At 37.4% G+C, this 17,130-nt stretch overlaps 1 protein-coding gene across 1 annotated transcript; it reads right to left on the reverse strand.

Moving 5' to 3' along the window:
• Nucleotides 1-5,759: 5,759 nt before the first annotated feature.
• On the reverse strand, nt 5,760-10,857 carry LOC125910294 (neurexin-3-beta). Its single transcript, XM_049614078.1, has 2 exons — nt 10,800-10,857; nt 5,760-9,183 (listed from the first exon to the last, which is right to left on the reverse strand). The coding sequence occupies exons 1-2, from the start codon at nt 10,855-10,857 to the stop codon at nt 8,258-8,260; spliced, it is 984 nt and encodes a 327-aa protein (XP_049470035.1). The 3' UTR covers nt 5,760-8,257.
• Nucleotides 10,858-17,130: the final 6,273 nt, after the last annotated feature.

The raw sequence follows: 17,130 nt of genomic DNA on the forward strand, positions 1-17,130 counted from the left end.
ATTGTCAGAAAGAATGTTAGGTAGAGTTACTCTGAAACACATTGATTAAGAAAAAGACTCAGGTCAAGGGACCCAATAGTAACTACTCTTTCAGTGTTCTTTATTCTTTGTTTTTAACACTGTGTGGTATTAAAAGATATTCTTTCGTGGGAAGATGGGCATAGATAAAATAAGACAAGCAAAGTATTAATACTGCTTAAAGTCAGATGAGAGCTGTGGGGGTTGTTATACTATTCTCTGTACTTTTGAGAATCTTTAAAATGTTTATAATAAAAAGCCAAATTTAAAAAATAATGCATATCAATAATGGGGTACAAGATTTACTGAAGGACTCTTGGCTTCTCATTGTCTGATTGACTAGCTGCTGAAGGAAAGCTGAGAGCTGGAAATGGAGGGAGGAGTGGAAATCTTAGATGTGAGCGGGTATGGGCATGATCCAAGCTGGAGCCTGGAAACAGAGGACTGTCATGCAGTGAAGGGAAAACTGCCAATGAGTAGGCAACTAAATTTTGTATTTTCTTGGAAAATGAAAAACTTAGGGAAATACTCTGGGTGATAGCCTAATTTCTATATTTTTATGCCCTTTTTGGTGCTGGATAGCCATGTGAGTAGTAGCTAATTTTGATCCTGCCTGAGTCAAATAACAAGGCCACATTTTAATAATGACCAACATTTAGTAAGGTTTATTATGTGCCAGGGACAAGCTAAGCAATTATTTTCTTCAATATTTCCTGACATACCTACAAGTTAGGTTGTGGGGAAATAGGTTCTACTTACATAAATGGGTTAGAAAAAAAGCTTAGGGCGGAAAGCCGCCACCATGGGGCAAAAGTGCCTGAGGTTAGCTAGTGAGATATTGTATTGGTATCACGAGTAACTTGTTTTATCACCTGCAGGAAATTACTTTCCATCTGATGCCAATATACTATTGCACTTTGATCACAAACTCCACTTGCCTCCCAGACCCTTTGCTTCTTACACATACAAGTTAATGATTACTATCTGATTGTTTTCTCCATGTTCACGTGTGTAAGATATTGTTTTCCTCACGTTCACCACGTGGATAATATCTTGTGAGCTCAATAAATAATGGGAACAAAACCCCTGTTTGGCACTCTTGTCTCCTCCCAGGCATTAGCATTCTCATATCCAATTCTGTGCCTGCTCTCTTGCTGGACAAGAGAGAACTCCAGACTGCAACAAGGGTGGACAATAAAATTTCCTTCTATAGGAATGAAAGCTGAGTCTTAGATGGACCAAATAATTTATCTCCAGTTATAGCACTAGAATACAAGCTATGGCATTCTGACTCCAGAACTCATGTACCTAACTACTGCAAAAGTTCACAGCCTCCTGAAGCTCACACTATTCACTTAATATACCTCCAAATCTAACCCTGGGTTCCCTTTAGCTATTCCTGTCTCGTATGGTCTCTCTCTCATATAACCCTAACATTGCTTCCAAATCCTGGCACCTATTCCTATGATTCTATCCTGCTCTGTGGTTTATTCTCTCACAGATTTATATGCAGTTTTACCTCACCCATGCAGCCACTTCAACAAGGCTAGAATTGATTCTGAATTCCTTTATTTCTTTGAGCTCTTGAAGTTTTCACCTTATCAATTCCCAATACCATATACATCTGCGATGGACCAAATGTGTCTCCTCCCTACCCCAAATTCATATGTTCAAGCTCTATCCACCATGTGACTGTATTTGGAGAAAGTATCTTTAGAAAGTAAAGTTAAAAGAGGTCATAAGGGTAGGACCCTGATCCAATTGAACTGTGTCTTATAAAAAGAGGAAGATCTCTCTTTCACACTCACCACCTCTTAGAACATGCATAGACAAAAGGACAGAGGTAGAAGGCTGCTCTATACAAGGCAAGAAAAAAAAACCCTCATAAAAAAACAAACCCTACCAGATCTTGATCTGGGACTCTCAGCCTCCAGAGCTGTGAGAGATAAATTTCTGTTGCGTAAGCTTATAGTATTTTGTTGTGGCAGCCTGAGTAGGCTACAAGCAGCATCCTATCATCCTCTTCCTGAATTTCCACTCCAAATGCTTCTGGAAAAAAAAAAGGATAAAGTGGTTTGCTTCTCTAGAGAAAGCATTATATGATTGAAAGAACTCTAAATTTAGAACCACAAGATCAGATTTCAAGTGAATAAATTTTAAAAAAATGTAGCAAAAATATAAAGTATTAGTTTTAATGCCAGGTAATGACAATTGACCTCTTACTGATACTTTTATTAGCTGTCTTCCTAATAGGGTTATCAACAGACTTCAGCCATGTGCTCATAGTCTCACTGTTAGTTATGTGACTTTGCCCTTATCTTGAACATTGAGGCACTCTCACTATAGCTGTCTCAACTTCTGTCACCTCCACTACAATATTACCAGCTGTTTTTTTTGTTGTTGTTGTTGTTGTTTTAATCCCACTCTCTCCTTTGTTGTTACATCAGAAGAATGATCTTCCTTTGCTTTGTTCAGAGTAACATCTCTATATGGAAACTTGATCTCTCCAATCATCCTTTACATTCTCTGAGAATGTTATCAGTTATTACCTTTCTCTTCAAACATGTTTGTGTCTTCTGCACTCAACAACAAAGTAGCCCTTGACCTTGAGCACTTCTCAAGACACTCTCCCATTATTCTTTCCTTGCACTGACAAAATTCCAAAAACCTTCTGAGCCACACCATCCATAATGCACTTAATACATAGTCTGTGATCCATCCAAGTTATGGCTTTGATCCTGCTTGCTTCCATTTTAATGCTTTGCTTGGAATGACATGCAGCCCTGATCTCTGCTTATCAATTTTTCAAGTTTTACCTAACATGTCACCTCCTCTGTGAAACCTTCCCTTAAGTAATTTCTTCTGAACCTCCAAAGAATGTATTCTGTCCTTTTTGACAGCCAATTTGTATTCACCGTGGTATCATTATTTGTGTTCCTTTAGTATGTTGTAAACTCCCTAAGCTCTCAACTTAAGATAGAGTCATCATTTAGTCAATGTCCAATAAATATATTAATAACCAAACTAATTTCAAACTGAATCATCAAGATGTTAACTGAACTGAGACAAGTACAGGGCTTGGATATTTTGAAGAAAGATCAAACTTCAACTTGAATAGAGCAAAGAGAACTTTGGCCTATCTGGGTCTACACCATACAAAAAGCCTTGTATCCATTATCTGTCTTCATTGAAACAAGTAGCAACAGCCAATAGTAGATTGGGTGGCACAGAAGTGTTAAGTGTTGGTTCAATTATCAAAAGAATAAATGCTTAGAGTACTTCTTGCATTATATATTAAATAGTGATATCTAGAGAGTTTATGGTGGGAAAGCCAATATAGAGTTTTGAAAGGGTGTCTAAGGCAATGACAACTCTGTATTTGGGAGGGATAGAAGACTGTCCTTTGAGGTACAGAACAGGTTACCATTTGAATCTTTCTTATGCTCCCTATCTGGAAGGAGCTGAAGTAATGGGTTTTGTAGGGGTATGAACATTTCTGTTGGAATACTCAAGAAGAGCTCAAAGAATCAATGTGATTTCAGTTATAGGGGAATGAAAACAATTATGATTTTAAGTGAAAGAGTATGATTGCTCTGAGGCTCTCTAATATGTATCCTTTCTAAACTTTTAGAAGGAATTTTGCCTTATTTTTTCCTAGGATAATACCAGATGATTAAAACAGCAATATTAGCCATCATTGTTTGAAGGCTATGGGCCTGGCACTGTGCTTATAACCAGGCACTTACATTCACATCAGCTCATTTAATTATAGAACAGCACTAAGAGGAGGACAGTCTCATTCCAATTTCACAGATGAAGCTAGAGTCACTGCACACCTTACTCAAAGTTTCACAGCTAGTGAAGGACAGACCCAAGATTCAGAGCCAAGATCTGAACTAAGCTTTTCTGATTCCAAAGCCTACTGCCAAAGTTAAGCACATTTAAAAGAGATGGTGTTAATCTCAACACTTTCTCATGGAAAGACAGTGAAAAAGTACTTTTGTCGATGAATTTTAACCAATGTCACTTAGATCTTGATAAATATATCATATTAACCATTATTTGGACATTTCTCTGGCAAATTTTCTCAAATCTAGACTCCCTTTACATACACAACCCAACTTCTGACCACTTGCTTAAAATGTGCTGTCAGAAAAAATGAATGCTACCATATTTCAACGTCACATATTTACTCATTGCAATCATGCTTGCTATAAAAGCATATGACTAGAAAAAGACTAGGTTTGTGTATTGTAAGTAGCAAACCCTAGTCATGATGTGGCAACATTGTTTGACGACAACTAAATAAATCTTGTTATTAGTGTAGAATTTAGGGCAGGATTTCTAATTCTGAAAGACAGCTACCATTATCAGAATAGCACAGGACTCGAAGTAAAGGAGTGTAACTTTGTTGAGCCCCTACTCTGTATCAGTCACAATTAAAACACCTTATTATTTCATTTTTCCGCAAAGCACATTGCAAGGCAAGGTCATTGAGATGTCACATTTTTCAGGTGAAGAAGCCAAATTTCAGAGAGACTGTGAAATTTTCCCATATATAGTGAGTAGTCTAGCTGGGGTTCCAACTCAACCCTCTCTGGTCTCAATGCCTGTACCTGTTCCATGGCATTCCCCCTAACCTCCATGTCAGCAAGGCCTAACTTTTCACATGACTAGAAGTGTATTTGCCAAGTTGTCATTAAGTTCTTTGTGTCTTGTTCTTTTCATCTTAAAATGAGGAAAATACTGTCTACCACTTGGGGATTAAACACATTACACAGATCTGAAACATTTGACACAGTACCTGGAACACTATGGAAACTATGGAAATAAATGATTGATTTAACGTACATAAATTATCTGAAAGAGAAAGGAAGAAAGGAACTTTCCATAGTTTGACATCATTGAGCTCATTTTTTCCCATTCCTGTGAGAATCAATAGCATAACCATTCAATGTAATGTGAAGGAACAAGGTTATTAACTAAATTTGCTTTTCTCTTTGAAAACTGGTAACCGATATATGGATAGAGCATACCAGTTGAGTTAACCCACATTTCAGGATCATGGTGAAATATGTGAAGTATCATGATGGATTGTCCAATTGGCAAAGTAAGCGTGTGCTTAGGGAACCAGCAAATCAAGGACACCTGAGATATGAGAAAAGTTCCAGCTATGATGAATGTTTGCAGAATTTTATAATCTGAAAATCTAAAATGAAGCTGTTAAAATTTAAGCACTCATTTATATTTTGCTTTTGGATTTAGTTTTTGTAAAAAACATTTCAATATGCCAGGAGACTTGGAGAGAAGGCATCTAAAGCTTTCCGGGGCTTAAGGCATTATATAAACAAGGTTCTGGAAAACTGTTCAGTTTGTTGATTTGCAGAAAATACTTTAAAGCTACCAAACATTTTAAAATATATGTATAGTATCTAATCATCTTTCCCAGAATACAATGCTTCTATCTATCTTCTTACCTGTTCAGAAGGGTTTTCCCTCCTGCTTACCCTATCATAGCAATCTAAATAATAATGTCTCAGTTGACAGACATAGTTGTTTAGCCCATAAATATGCCAGTTTTGATAAATTTATATAAGTAATTAGTAACTAGTTAGAATATTTTATTTCACATGGTCCTAGCTTACCCGGCTTTTATAAGATATGATACATTTAGCCCCAGTGCAAGATCTTTTACAAAATGTTTAGAAAATAAAAATGCCATCATCATACAAGGCTTTGGGAAGAACATTTTATTGCTAAGCATATCCTTGAACGAAAATGCAAATATGAACTAAAAGAGAAAGGAAAAAGAAAAAGCAGTAACTTCACAACATCATAAAATAAATTCCTTAAGAGTCTGCTCATAAAACAACAGGAATATGATAGAAGCTCACATACAGAATGCACATGTTCCCATAAAATTGTCCAAATAGAAACTTACACTAAAAGGAATATAACAAATGTATTTTTACTCAAATAAAAAAAATGTAAAGAAAGAAAGCAGGAAATCAGTTCACAAGACCTCAAGACTCCAAAAACAGCAATCTTTTACAGACATCGAGATATAATCAACTTCATATAGGTTGGGCCATTTATCTAAAATCGTGCTTTGATATCTCTTTATAATCCTGTCATTTTTAATGACAACAAAAAAATCCAAAACTCTTAACACATTGAAATATCAGATAATGAGGAACACCTCTTTCCATACACATTAGTAAAGGCTACCATTGTTTAGATTGCGCTTTTTGCCCCATGTCTTTAAGGTATTTTTCAAAGTCAAATATTCATGCAACTTACAAAGACCAGCAAGAGTAGATTTCTAAATCTAAACAGCTGATTGATTTTCATCTGTACAAAAGAAATTGTATATATCCTACCCTCCAGAAGACATACTTCATTTTTGTGTGAATATTTGTCTTGCTTTGTCTCTTGCTTTTTGGATAGCTATGGCCACACAACCAGTTTATTGTTTTTCTGTACATTGTTTCCTCTTTTCAAAAAGAAAGACATACAACTGGAATATAAACCAAACAAACGGAAATAAACAAATAGAAAGGAAAGAACAGTTCTTAAAGCAGTATGTACATAGGTGGCTAAGGAATTATACCAGCAAAAATGTAGTAAAATATGTAAACAAAATCTGAGAAGATTGTTTATTCTCTTTGACACAGTTAACTGTGACAAAACTAAAACTCACACTTTCTTCACATTTTAAGGTTTACTTTTTGTTGTTTTGTTATTTTCTTTTAAAACAACATTCTCATTCCACTTCAAGACTTTAACAGTTTTCCTGTTTCAGTCATCCCATCAAACATACCATGATAAATATATCTGTATATATATTTATTTATATATATATTATACTATTAAATTCCTTTTTTTGTGTGTCACAGCAGCTTTATTCATTTATTATTTATTTGTTTTTAGAAAAGATGGGTGAAGGGAGATGTGAGCAAATGGAAGGACAGAGTTATCTGTAAGTGTCAGGCTACAAAATTAAACCACTATGAAAAACATCATGTTGGGGGTGGGGGAAGAACTATGTATTTTGCACTCTGTCATGCCATGTTTGGCTTGTGTGACCTTTTGTTGTTCCATCACACATTGAACTCCCCTATTGTCTGTTTTGATTCTTTAACAGACGATTAGTATTGTCTCATCTTTTTATATTTGCATGCATTTCAATCAGTCGCAGATCCAGCCCACCCCCTCTTCACCTTCCCTAGGAAAGGCTCTGTGTTAGTTTGTGGGGCTTTCTCCTTTACCACAATTTGGCTGGGCTAATGAACAGGAACAATATTGTTAAGTAAAGCCAATAGCTCTAATAAAACCAGCCCTAACCCCACCTATTCAGGGTTTGGGTGGCAAATTCTGCAATTAGATCCTGAGGGACCAGCTTTTCAAATCAATACTATCATCCATCATGTGATTTTGCTATGTGTTTCAGCAAAGCATCGTATAGGAAACAAACAACAGATTCTAGAAATACCACAACCTGATATGTAGAGTGAACACCATGGTAGCTTTTGAGTTCATATGGCAATAGTCTCTCTTATTTTTGTTTTCTGAGTTTTTTGTTTGTTTTTTCTTCTTATGTCCAGTCATTCTCAAAAAATAAACAAAAACCCAAAAGCCATTTTTTCCCCTCAGATCTTGAAAAGTTACACATACACTGGCCAAAACCAGATAAGGGTGGGTTTTTTTGTTTGTTTGCTTTTGTTTTTCTTTTTTTTTTTCTTTTTTTTTTTTTTTTTTTTTTTTTAAAAAATTAAACCAAAAAAAAAAAAAAGAAAAAAGAAAACATTGTTACAGATTGTTACAGTCAAGCTTCACAAACATCATTACAGACTCACTTGGAGTTATGGAACAAGTAAGCCATGAAGTCTTCTACCTTGGGTGAAAAGTCCTCAAGAGAAGGAAGCTTCCAAGTCCGCGAAAGTGGGGGAGCCATCTGGTTGCTCCAGAGCGCAAAGTGTGTGCTTTATGATACAGCAGGGCAGAAAGAATGTTCTGTCTCCGAGCGATGACTGAATCAAAGCAGCCATGGCTGAACGTTTTAGGTACATCTTTGTGTGTGTCCTTTTAAAAATGGTTTTCCCCACCATGGTCAAGGTACACCCCATCTCATAGTTGTAACAGTTCTGACATCTGTGAAACCTCGTTTTCCAAGTATTTATAGATTTCTATAGAAATAATTCTGTGTCATAAATTCACGTAATGATTGGCGGTGTCGTTTTTACACATAATACTCCTTGTCCTTGTTTTTCTGTTTCTTGTGGCCGCTCTTCGAGCTCTGCTGCTTCTCCTTGATGAGCGTGCCGTTGCTCTGGGCCGAGTTGCTGATGTAGTTCCGCGTCTCGTCCACTTGATAGGACCCCTCGTCCCTGTTCCTGTACTTGTACATGGCGTACAGGAGGATCAAGATGCAGAGGGCAGCAGCAGCCACAATGCCGACGACCATCCCTGTTGTACTGCTCGACTCCCGGATCACCTCTGAGGCCCCCGGAACCCGTCTGACTCCCGGCTCCGTGGGGTTTGCTGTGGGCACATTACGGAACATGGGGGAAGTAATTAGTGGGCTCTTCAGTTTGGTGCTGTCTAGCTCATAGGCAGTGGGCAACGGAAGCAAGACTATATCAGGCTGGGGTTTGAGATCACGGTTATTCATTTTGCCAGCTGGCAATTTGGGCACCATCCCAGACGAGGAGGAAGCTGTGAAGCGGATCAGCTCAGGGGACAAAGATGTGGTAGTAGTCCTACTAGTTTCGGAGACTTTGTTAGGTCTAAAGTCCTTGGATTCCCACTTGGGCGCATGTGCTTTGTAGCCACCTTCGAAGATTGAAGTGGAAAGACTCTTATCTGTTACCAAGGAGAAGGTGGTGTAAAAATCTTCATCATCAGTAGGGGGCAGGTTAGAGTCAAAGGTTTCCCCTGAGCCATACCCAGATATCACCAAGCCATCATCATCACAACCATCGCTGCCTTGGTCCGACAAGCAAGGTAACCCCGCCTCAGAGGTCATGGACAGGGAATCTTTGGTGGTCTCAATAATGGTGAGGAGGGGGCGAAAGGTAGGGGGGAGTGTAATGGAAGGTGCACGAGTAGCAATAGGAGGGGTAGCTAAAGGGTCTTCTACAAGAAGAGGGATAACTAATTCACCTCCTGGGATTGAAAAGAAAAAGAAAAACAGAATTAGTATATTTGTAGATACAATCCATAGTCATTCTCAGTGACTGTATTTGATTGATTAGGTATTACAGATTATCATAGAATGACCTATGTCCACACATGGATCCTTTCTTATTGTAGACTAACCATTCTAAGCTGATTTAGAGCCTATTATATGCCTCTTGCCACCGAAGTCTGAAATTCTTAGGTTTTTAAGATACTCTCAAGTAATTATTTAGATAGAATTCAAATACGCTGATTCCAGGATCTGCTTACAGGATAATGGCATTCAATCATTCTATTGCAAAAACTGACAGGCTAGCAAAACTGTGTGTGTGTGTGTGTATACGTGCGTACATGCACATGCATGTGACTAATTTATGAACCCTAGCATTTCTTTATTCTCTTTTTGGGTTTCTATGTATTTGCTCCCATGAGGATGAGTATGACATATTCTCCAGGTCCCAGAGATCAAGATCAAGGAATGTAAAAGACCTTGTCTTTAGTATTTTAAGCTACTACCTTTTATTTAACATTTATGAAATTCAGTGTACATTTACTATATGCTAAGTAAAGGGAGCTCATAAGAGGTTAAAATGTTCATCTAACAAACTCATTCTGACTATCTTTTCCAGAAGTTGCCCTATTAAATGACAACTCACCTTGCCTTGGTCTCACATTATGTTTATGCATTGCTTTTACGCTATATGCAATATATGCTGAGCTCAACACTAGATTTTTAAATACCCCGACTAGATACCCATGATTTACTGGAAATTTAGATTCAGAGATGTAGAGATAGCAAAGTGAGTTTTTAAAATCAGCGATTCTTATCCAAAATGGGAAAAATAAATTGGTTTACCCACAGACCCTAGTTATTGCATTTATAAACATGTGGACTAGGTCAGGAAAGACAGTGCAGAATAGTTCACTAAATCAGAGTGCCTTCAAATCATGGGGACCACAAATATTCTGTGGTGCTTACTTAATTGTAGGGCCAAGTTTGTTACTCATGTATGTAAGCAAGATAATCAGGGTCTTCTGTGTCTCTTTACAATGTTATTTTTCAAACAGAGAATGAATCTCCAGAAGTTACAGTTCATGTCTCCTCATTGAATTTATTTCCAAAATGTATTGTTGTTTTAAAAAAAACACTGTAGCCGGGAGGGCATGATGTTTTCCTGTTTCAGATAGACAGTTGAGTTGCTAATATATTATTGTTGACGGCTTCTTTCTGAGCTGGGTCATTAAGCTCTCAGCCAGGTACAATGTTCTTGTCTGTTCTGCCCTCCATAGCAACTGCCCTGATGGGATGGTTGGTGTGAACGCTTGTTATCAGATGTGACTTTTGCTGAGGTACCCCTTATTGGTGACAAAGCCAGGCATGTGATAATATCCAAGTTCTAAGTGCACAAGTCTTTAGTTTACATGGTCTTCCCAGGTTCTTCCTATAAAGATGGACTCACAAATAAGAACTCTCCTGCTTAGCTTTCCATACCATGTGTCTTTAAACATTTCCCTGTGCCTCAGTTAGAACTGCTGCATGTAAACTGTCCAGATTTCAGGTGTGCTAAAGAGAAGGGCCTTCTAAGAGGAAAGCTATTGCATACCTTCAAAGCACCTGAGAAGAACCATTTGTACCCATTTCAGAAGCTTTACTTCCTCCATATTTAGCCAATAACATTGTGTTATACAGAGAGAAACTGAGGTGGGGGAGGGTGGCAATAATGTACATGATGTGTATTATTTGGAAGGGATAATCATCTCTGTCCTACCTGATGATGTTACCATACGTAGCAAAATAAAACAACCTTTCTGAGAATTTCAGGATGATGTTTTGGGTTATGCTCTAACCCCAAACTTCTCTTCCAGTGCTGGGTGTTTCAAGCTATTGAGTAAAATGATCTTTGCAGATTCATCATCAGACTTGCTTTACTGGACCAGCATGTTTTTTTTTTTTTTACATTGTGAATATATATAATTCATATATCTTGCAACTGATTTAATGCATAATTTACAACTTTTTCTAGGTTTCATAAATGGGATTTGGAGCACAGTTCCCTAAAGGTAAGCCAGTACTAAAACTAACCCTGAGTTTCTCTCCTTATTCTTCTAGTGGGGTGGGGGTGGCAAGTGTTATATTTAAGGTGACCCATGGAAGAAGGCAGTGTGTAAGTAGAAAAGAGAAGGCAATGAGAAGAGAGATGAGATGGCCCATGCAATCTGTTTGAAGGTTCCCTAGAGATTACTCAGGGATGATTTTACTTTCCTTCAGAGAACAAGACAGGATTTTTTACCCATCCCACCTAGAACAAAGGTTTAGCACATGTGCTCTTTCCTGGCACAAATACTGACAGTATTTGTTCCTTAGGGAAATGATAAAAAATCCACTCCACATATATTAAGCAGAGAGGAAACTGGGGTAAAAGATCAGGAGTAACCGATGTGTTGAAAGGCAAAAGCCTGGTATGGATAACTTAAATATAAAGGCAAATTGTTAAGTAGTGTGCTGGTGTCCCTTTAAGTGAGATTAAGATTACTGTCTTCATGATTACAGAGTGGCATTCATTTGCAATTTTAGTGTACCATCTGTAACACCCAACTGCAGTCTTAAATTTGCCTCCTTCCCCCCCACCCCTTTTTTTCAATCTAAAGCTTCTGCAGTGTCTTTGTTGTAAAAAATCTACAAAATCTACAAATTGCTCACTCTGCAGTTGAATCGCCCACACTTTCTTTTGCTATTCACTTCTCAATTCAACACCTTTTAATCTTTCTCGTGTTAAAAAAAATAACTGAAAACCATCACTTTCATAATGAAGTGGAAGGAGAGTCCTAAAGCTCGCTTATTTATAAAGAGCTTCTAAAAGGTTGATGAGCCCCTAAGTGAAATGATAAGAGCTTATTTTCAAACCAAAAATGTTAGGTATGCTATTTTAGAGTTTAAACAAAAGAATGTGTCCAAATTACTAATCTTCAGTTTTCTTTGCCATTTTGTTATTAATCCTGGCAGCAGTGGTAGAAAATGATAAATGATGCCCCCTGTCAGGGAAATGTGAGCCCCAATTCCAGTGGGAGAACAGTAGAAGCTTTCATAATCCACCCCCTTTCCTGCCCTCTCAAGAAAATTGGAAGAGTGTCTTCAGCTTAAAAGAAAGTCAACTGGGATGCAGGAATTGTTGTTACAAATGGAAATTGGAGTAAAAATAGGTGGAAAATTTTAGAGAATAGTGCAAGGTGCCTGGGACAGGTGTGTGAGGGTGTATAATCTACTTTACTTTAATATCAAATTCCATCTTTAAGATTTAGGATGATTATATAGTGTCCTAGGGAATATGAGGGCACACATCCTTTGAGATGAGATGAGGGATGTATTTTTCCATGATTAGATCCTTAACAGAAATAACTTAGACTGTAGGAAGCTATTTAAGATGTTATGTTTGTTTTAATCCAAAGTGATTGTCCTCAGAAATGTTGGAGCAGCTATGTTTTTTTTCCCCAATGTCCAAAGACTATGGAGTCAGTGATCTACCAGATGTCTATGCTTATAAAGATTCATATTCATAGAAGCAGCAAGCCTAAAATCATAAGGGGTTACAGGCAGAGGGACAGAAACCCTGTAGGCCATCAACACCCTAATTTCCTGTTCCCTCCCCAGAATTTGTCTTTGGCTTGGAATAAGAACTATCTTTATTCCTTAACCTTAGCATTTTAAATCAGGAATATATACCCGTTTTTGACAGGGTTGTGCTTTTCTTTAAACTAGAGAGATCACTAGGGATATAAAAGGTCTATTTTAGCCCTGAAGGCTGCCCTGCTTTTTTGCTTTATGAGTGTATTTATAGATATATAATTCATGTGTCTAGGGCTGATATCCAGCAAAAGGGGCTCTCTGCCATCGAAAAAGACAGTGTATTAAAAATTTAATAGAACTCTTCTGAACTGTGAGAATTTCACAGGTGATAGTGAATGTAGTGGGTCATCTGAAAAAACAAGGGCAGCATGAAATTTCAATGTGGCTCCAACCTTTTCCTCTCTGGAGACATTCAAGTCTGAGAAGTTACAAAAATACCAAAACAATGACACTAAAGAGCCAGACTGAGAGAGGACACCATGCTCCAATTCCTTGAATTTATTTTATTTATATTTAGGTTCTTTACCTCATCTCTTATTTGCATGTTTCTAATTCATTACTGAGATATAGTCATGTAATACGGAAAAATCCTCCTTTTCCCCCATAAATTAGTTGTTGAATGACATTCACTTAATTACTTGGTGCCAAAGCAGTGTGTACTTGTAGCACATAAAGGTCCTGAAGTCTGCAATCATGAAATTCTTCTCCACTTTCAGGAAAAATTGCCATGGACAAACATGCCAAGTACCAGGGGAGAAGGCTCCAGAAAAACTCAAGGGGCTCAAAGGGGCTTAACTTACATTTTAGTAAGACGAGAATCTTGAGGTGGGGCATTTTTCCCCCTAGTTTGTCTGAAATGGATTTGATTCTGAAAGGCTACAGATTCGATTTTTCAACATATGCCCAGGTAAGATGAGACAAAGGCCCTGGATATCATTATACATTGTAAAATAAGGCATGCCCAGAATTTTTCATTTCCTTATTGATTAAGGGCTTTGTCTCTAGAGCCACTCATACTCAGGTTAGCATCAGAGCTCTGTGGTTTACTAGCCATGTGAGTTCAGTGAAATTTCTTAAACTCTCTGTAAAATGTAAATAATAACACGTCTATCTCAAACACCAGTGTGAATAATAATGCATGTTAATGTTATTTATATGCATACTAAGTATTTAGCATAGAATCCATTGTTACTTCAAAATGCCAGTTAATAGTATTATTTCTATTAACATTTTGGGCCTATACATCATTGATCACTTTCTTCTGATCATTTTTTTAATGTAGTAGCCTCATGCTAGGGTACAAATATAATAATATAGGATCTAGGTTATTGGGGCTATTTTAAATGCAGCTTTGAAGAATGAACTACTAATTCAAAAAGCTTGTATTTAAAAAAATGATTAACCCTTTATTAAATTGACCAATGGATAGCTTCCTCAACAAAAATAAATTCTATTAGATAAAATAACACCCCATTTAGGAAGTTCTTAGTTTTAAACCCAAAATATCATCCAGCACATGAAACAATATAAAATCATATAAACTGAGGCAGAGAAAGCCCATTCATTAAAGCTACTGTGTTGGAAATACATCTATTACCCACCATTCAGTTGGATATTTCTGTAACAGTTTCAGATAACACTGTATCTGAAATTAAAGTGAAACAAGTAATCTGTTTATTTAAAAATGATACAGCCCTTCTTTTTTCTTAAAATGTTCATTTTGAAAGAGAATGAGAGAGTAAGAACATGAGTAGGGGAGGGGTAGGGAGAGAGAGACTCCCAGGCAGACAGAGCCCTATGAGGGGTTCAGTCCCACCAAATGAACCTTGGGATCATGACTTGAGCCAAAATCGAGTTGTACAGTTAACCAACAGAGCCACCCAAGTGCTCCTGGTATATAGCACTCCTTACCTATCCATCTTATCTTTCCCAAAGTGCATAAGGCAACATTAATCCAAATACCTTTAACCTCAGGGGGTATTTTCACCTCTAAGGTCACACAAAATGGCAGTACTTACCTACCTGAAAGATTTCCTAAATAAAACTTTAGATGTTAAAATTATCATGTTTCTTCTCGGTAGGATCTTAGGATCCTTTTAAAGTTTACTTGATTAAATCCAGGAGAGAAATAGCAACTATTAAATGAAAGGGAAAAGAGGAGGGGGAGCAGAGAGAAGTTGGAGGGGAGGGAAAGAGAGGGGGCAAGAAAGGAGGGAGGGAGTGGGAGAGAGGCAGGGAGAGAATGGGCCAAAGGGAGAGAGAGAAAGAGGAAGGGAGGGAGGGAAGAGGAAAAGATGCTGGGAGGGAGAGGGCGAAAAGGAGGAAGGGAGGGAGAGAGAGAGGGACAAGGAAGGAGGTAAGAAGAGAAAGAAAGGCAGGGAGGGACACAGGGAGGGAAAGGCTGAGGGGGAGAGAAACAGGCTGGGAGGGAGGGAGAGAGGAGAGACAGAATTGTGTGCTCTCTGTATATGAGTGTTTGTTTTCACCAGTAGTTAATTCTATACATTGAAAGCCATCATTATCACAGGATAATACCCTAGACACCTGGGATTCTTGATGCCTTCATTCTCAATAAAATCAATTTTGGAGTCTGCAGTGATGGTGGTGGCAAAATCCTGGATAACCAAACTCTACTATTGTCACTTGAGAGCACCTTAATTTCCCTTTGCTGAAGGAAAATACAATAAAGGACTGATTTCCCTGAATGCTTTCTAAGGAGTTAAATTAGGATGTATTACCACTGATAATACTTGGCGTTAACTTCTTTTCTTCTGGGGGTACAGGCCTCCCATAGGCTGTAACCAATTTAACATCCCACTGTAGAGCATATCATTATTCTCAAGGCTTTAAAGTTGGTTCAGGCAAAGAGGCTAGGCTTCCTTTGGATGATGAGAACTTACCCACCCCTTCTATGAACAGTAGAGTTCACATTGATTAGAAGCAATTCAGCACAAAACATAACAGTGAAAATTAAGCAGATAGGCACAAATGAAATAAAATATTTAATACTGTCTTCAAAAGCATATAGTAGAAAATAAAACTAACATCAAGGCCAAAGTAAACTAGAGGAAAGGAGAGCAAATAACATTCACAAGGCATTCACAGTATAAGGGCAGGGGAAAAAAAAAGTAAAAGCAAATTAAAAAAAAAAAGGCTATTTTTGGAAAACAAAGAAAGCAGTCATTTCCATATAGATAAAATAACTTAAATGAAAAAAGCATACCATATTAATTTATAGTCAACTTACATCAACAAATTGCCCGCATGTTTTTTGGCATGAAAGAAAAATTTACAAAAGAAAGTTGTGTAAGAATGCTCTTGGACAAATAGGATTGCCACATTCTTGTAACTTGCTTTTTTGTTGTCATTTCTTAAAAAACTTTTGAGCAAAATGTCTAATTTTTCAAATATAATAATTTACAACAGAGGATGATACAGGGAGGCAACAACACATACATCCACACCACATAACATGAAAAGAAAAAAAAATCTGCACTTTAACAAAGTTTTTCTCTGAGGGGCTTGGGAGGGCATCGATTTTGAATTTGAAATAATTCCGATTGCAGTGATTTAAAAAATTAAAAAAAAAACCTGTTTACTTTTATAATTTGCCTTTAAAAATTCTCTGAATCTGGAGGGTTTTGAATGAACTTCTGCACTGTTATAGGTTCTCAGATATATATTTGTCTTTTAAATATTTTTGTCTTTTTGACAAGTTTTAGATTTAAGGGGATGGATGGCAGCACATAAATTTGAACAATGCTAAGGGAAGGGAAGTGTGGGGAGGAGGGATGCAGAGAGGGCAGGGTCATATTTATGAGTGTACAACACAAGAGATGAAGATGATGGGGGTGAAAGTGTAAGTGAGTCGCCATGTCCATGTAAGGGCGGCACGGAGTGATCTAGCTGCATTAGAGCTTCTGGCTGTAAGGAAGGGATGGGCAATATACAAAAACAAATGAGCCTACACATGCCCATCTACAGAAATAAAGAACAGAACTCTAACACAATCTCACACACCCTAAGCTGCAACTTCTTCAACATGCAATTACTCCAAAAATCATTACAGTTTCATTAAAGAGTTTCAAATAATAAAAACAGTTAAACTTTTTTTCCTACTAAAAGTCGCCAAAATACATAAAATAATAATACTAATAATAATGACCAAAAGATTAAAAGCAAAAACAAGAAGACTAGATTTATGCATTCAAGTTGAACAACTTCACCGGCAGCCACACAGCCCCATCTAGAGTTAGGGGAGAGGGTTGGAGACTAGCAGAGGTGATGGAGAGGCAAAAGTGTACAGGGAG

This window comes from Panthera uncia (genome assembly GCF_023721935.1).
Source record: "Panthera uncia isolate 11264 chromosome B3 unlocalized genomic scaffold, Puncia_PCG_1.0 HiC_scaffold_1, whole genome shotgun sequence".
In the NCBI taxonomy this organism is placed as follows: Eukaryota; Metazoa; Chordata; class Mammalia; order Carnivora; family Felidae; genus Panthera; species Panthera uncia.

Coding starts and splice junctions, on each gene's coding strand:
- LOC125910294 (XM_049614078.1), bottom strand. CDS start 10,857: ATGGAGGAAGTAAAGCTTCTGAAATGGGTACAAATGGTTCTTCTCAGG. Junction 9,184..10,799: donor TCTTCTCAGGTGCTTTGAAG/GTATGCAATAGC, acceptor TTTCAATCCCAG/GAGGTGAATTAGTTATCCCT.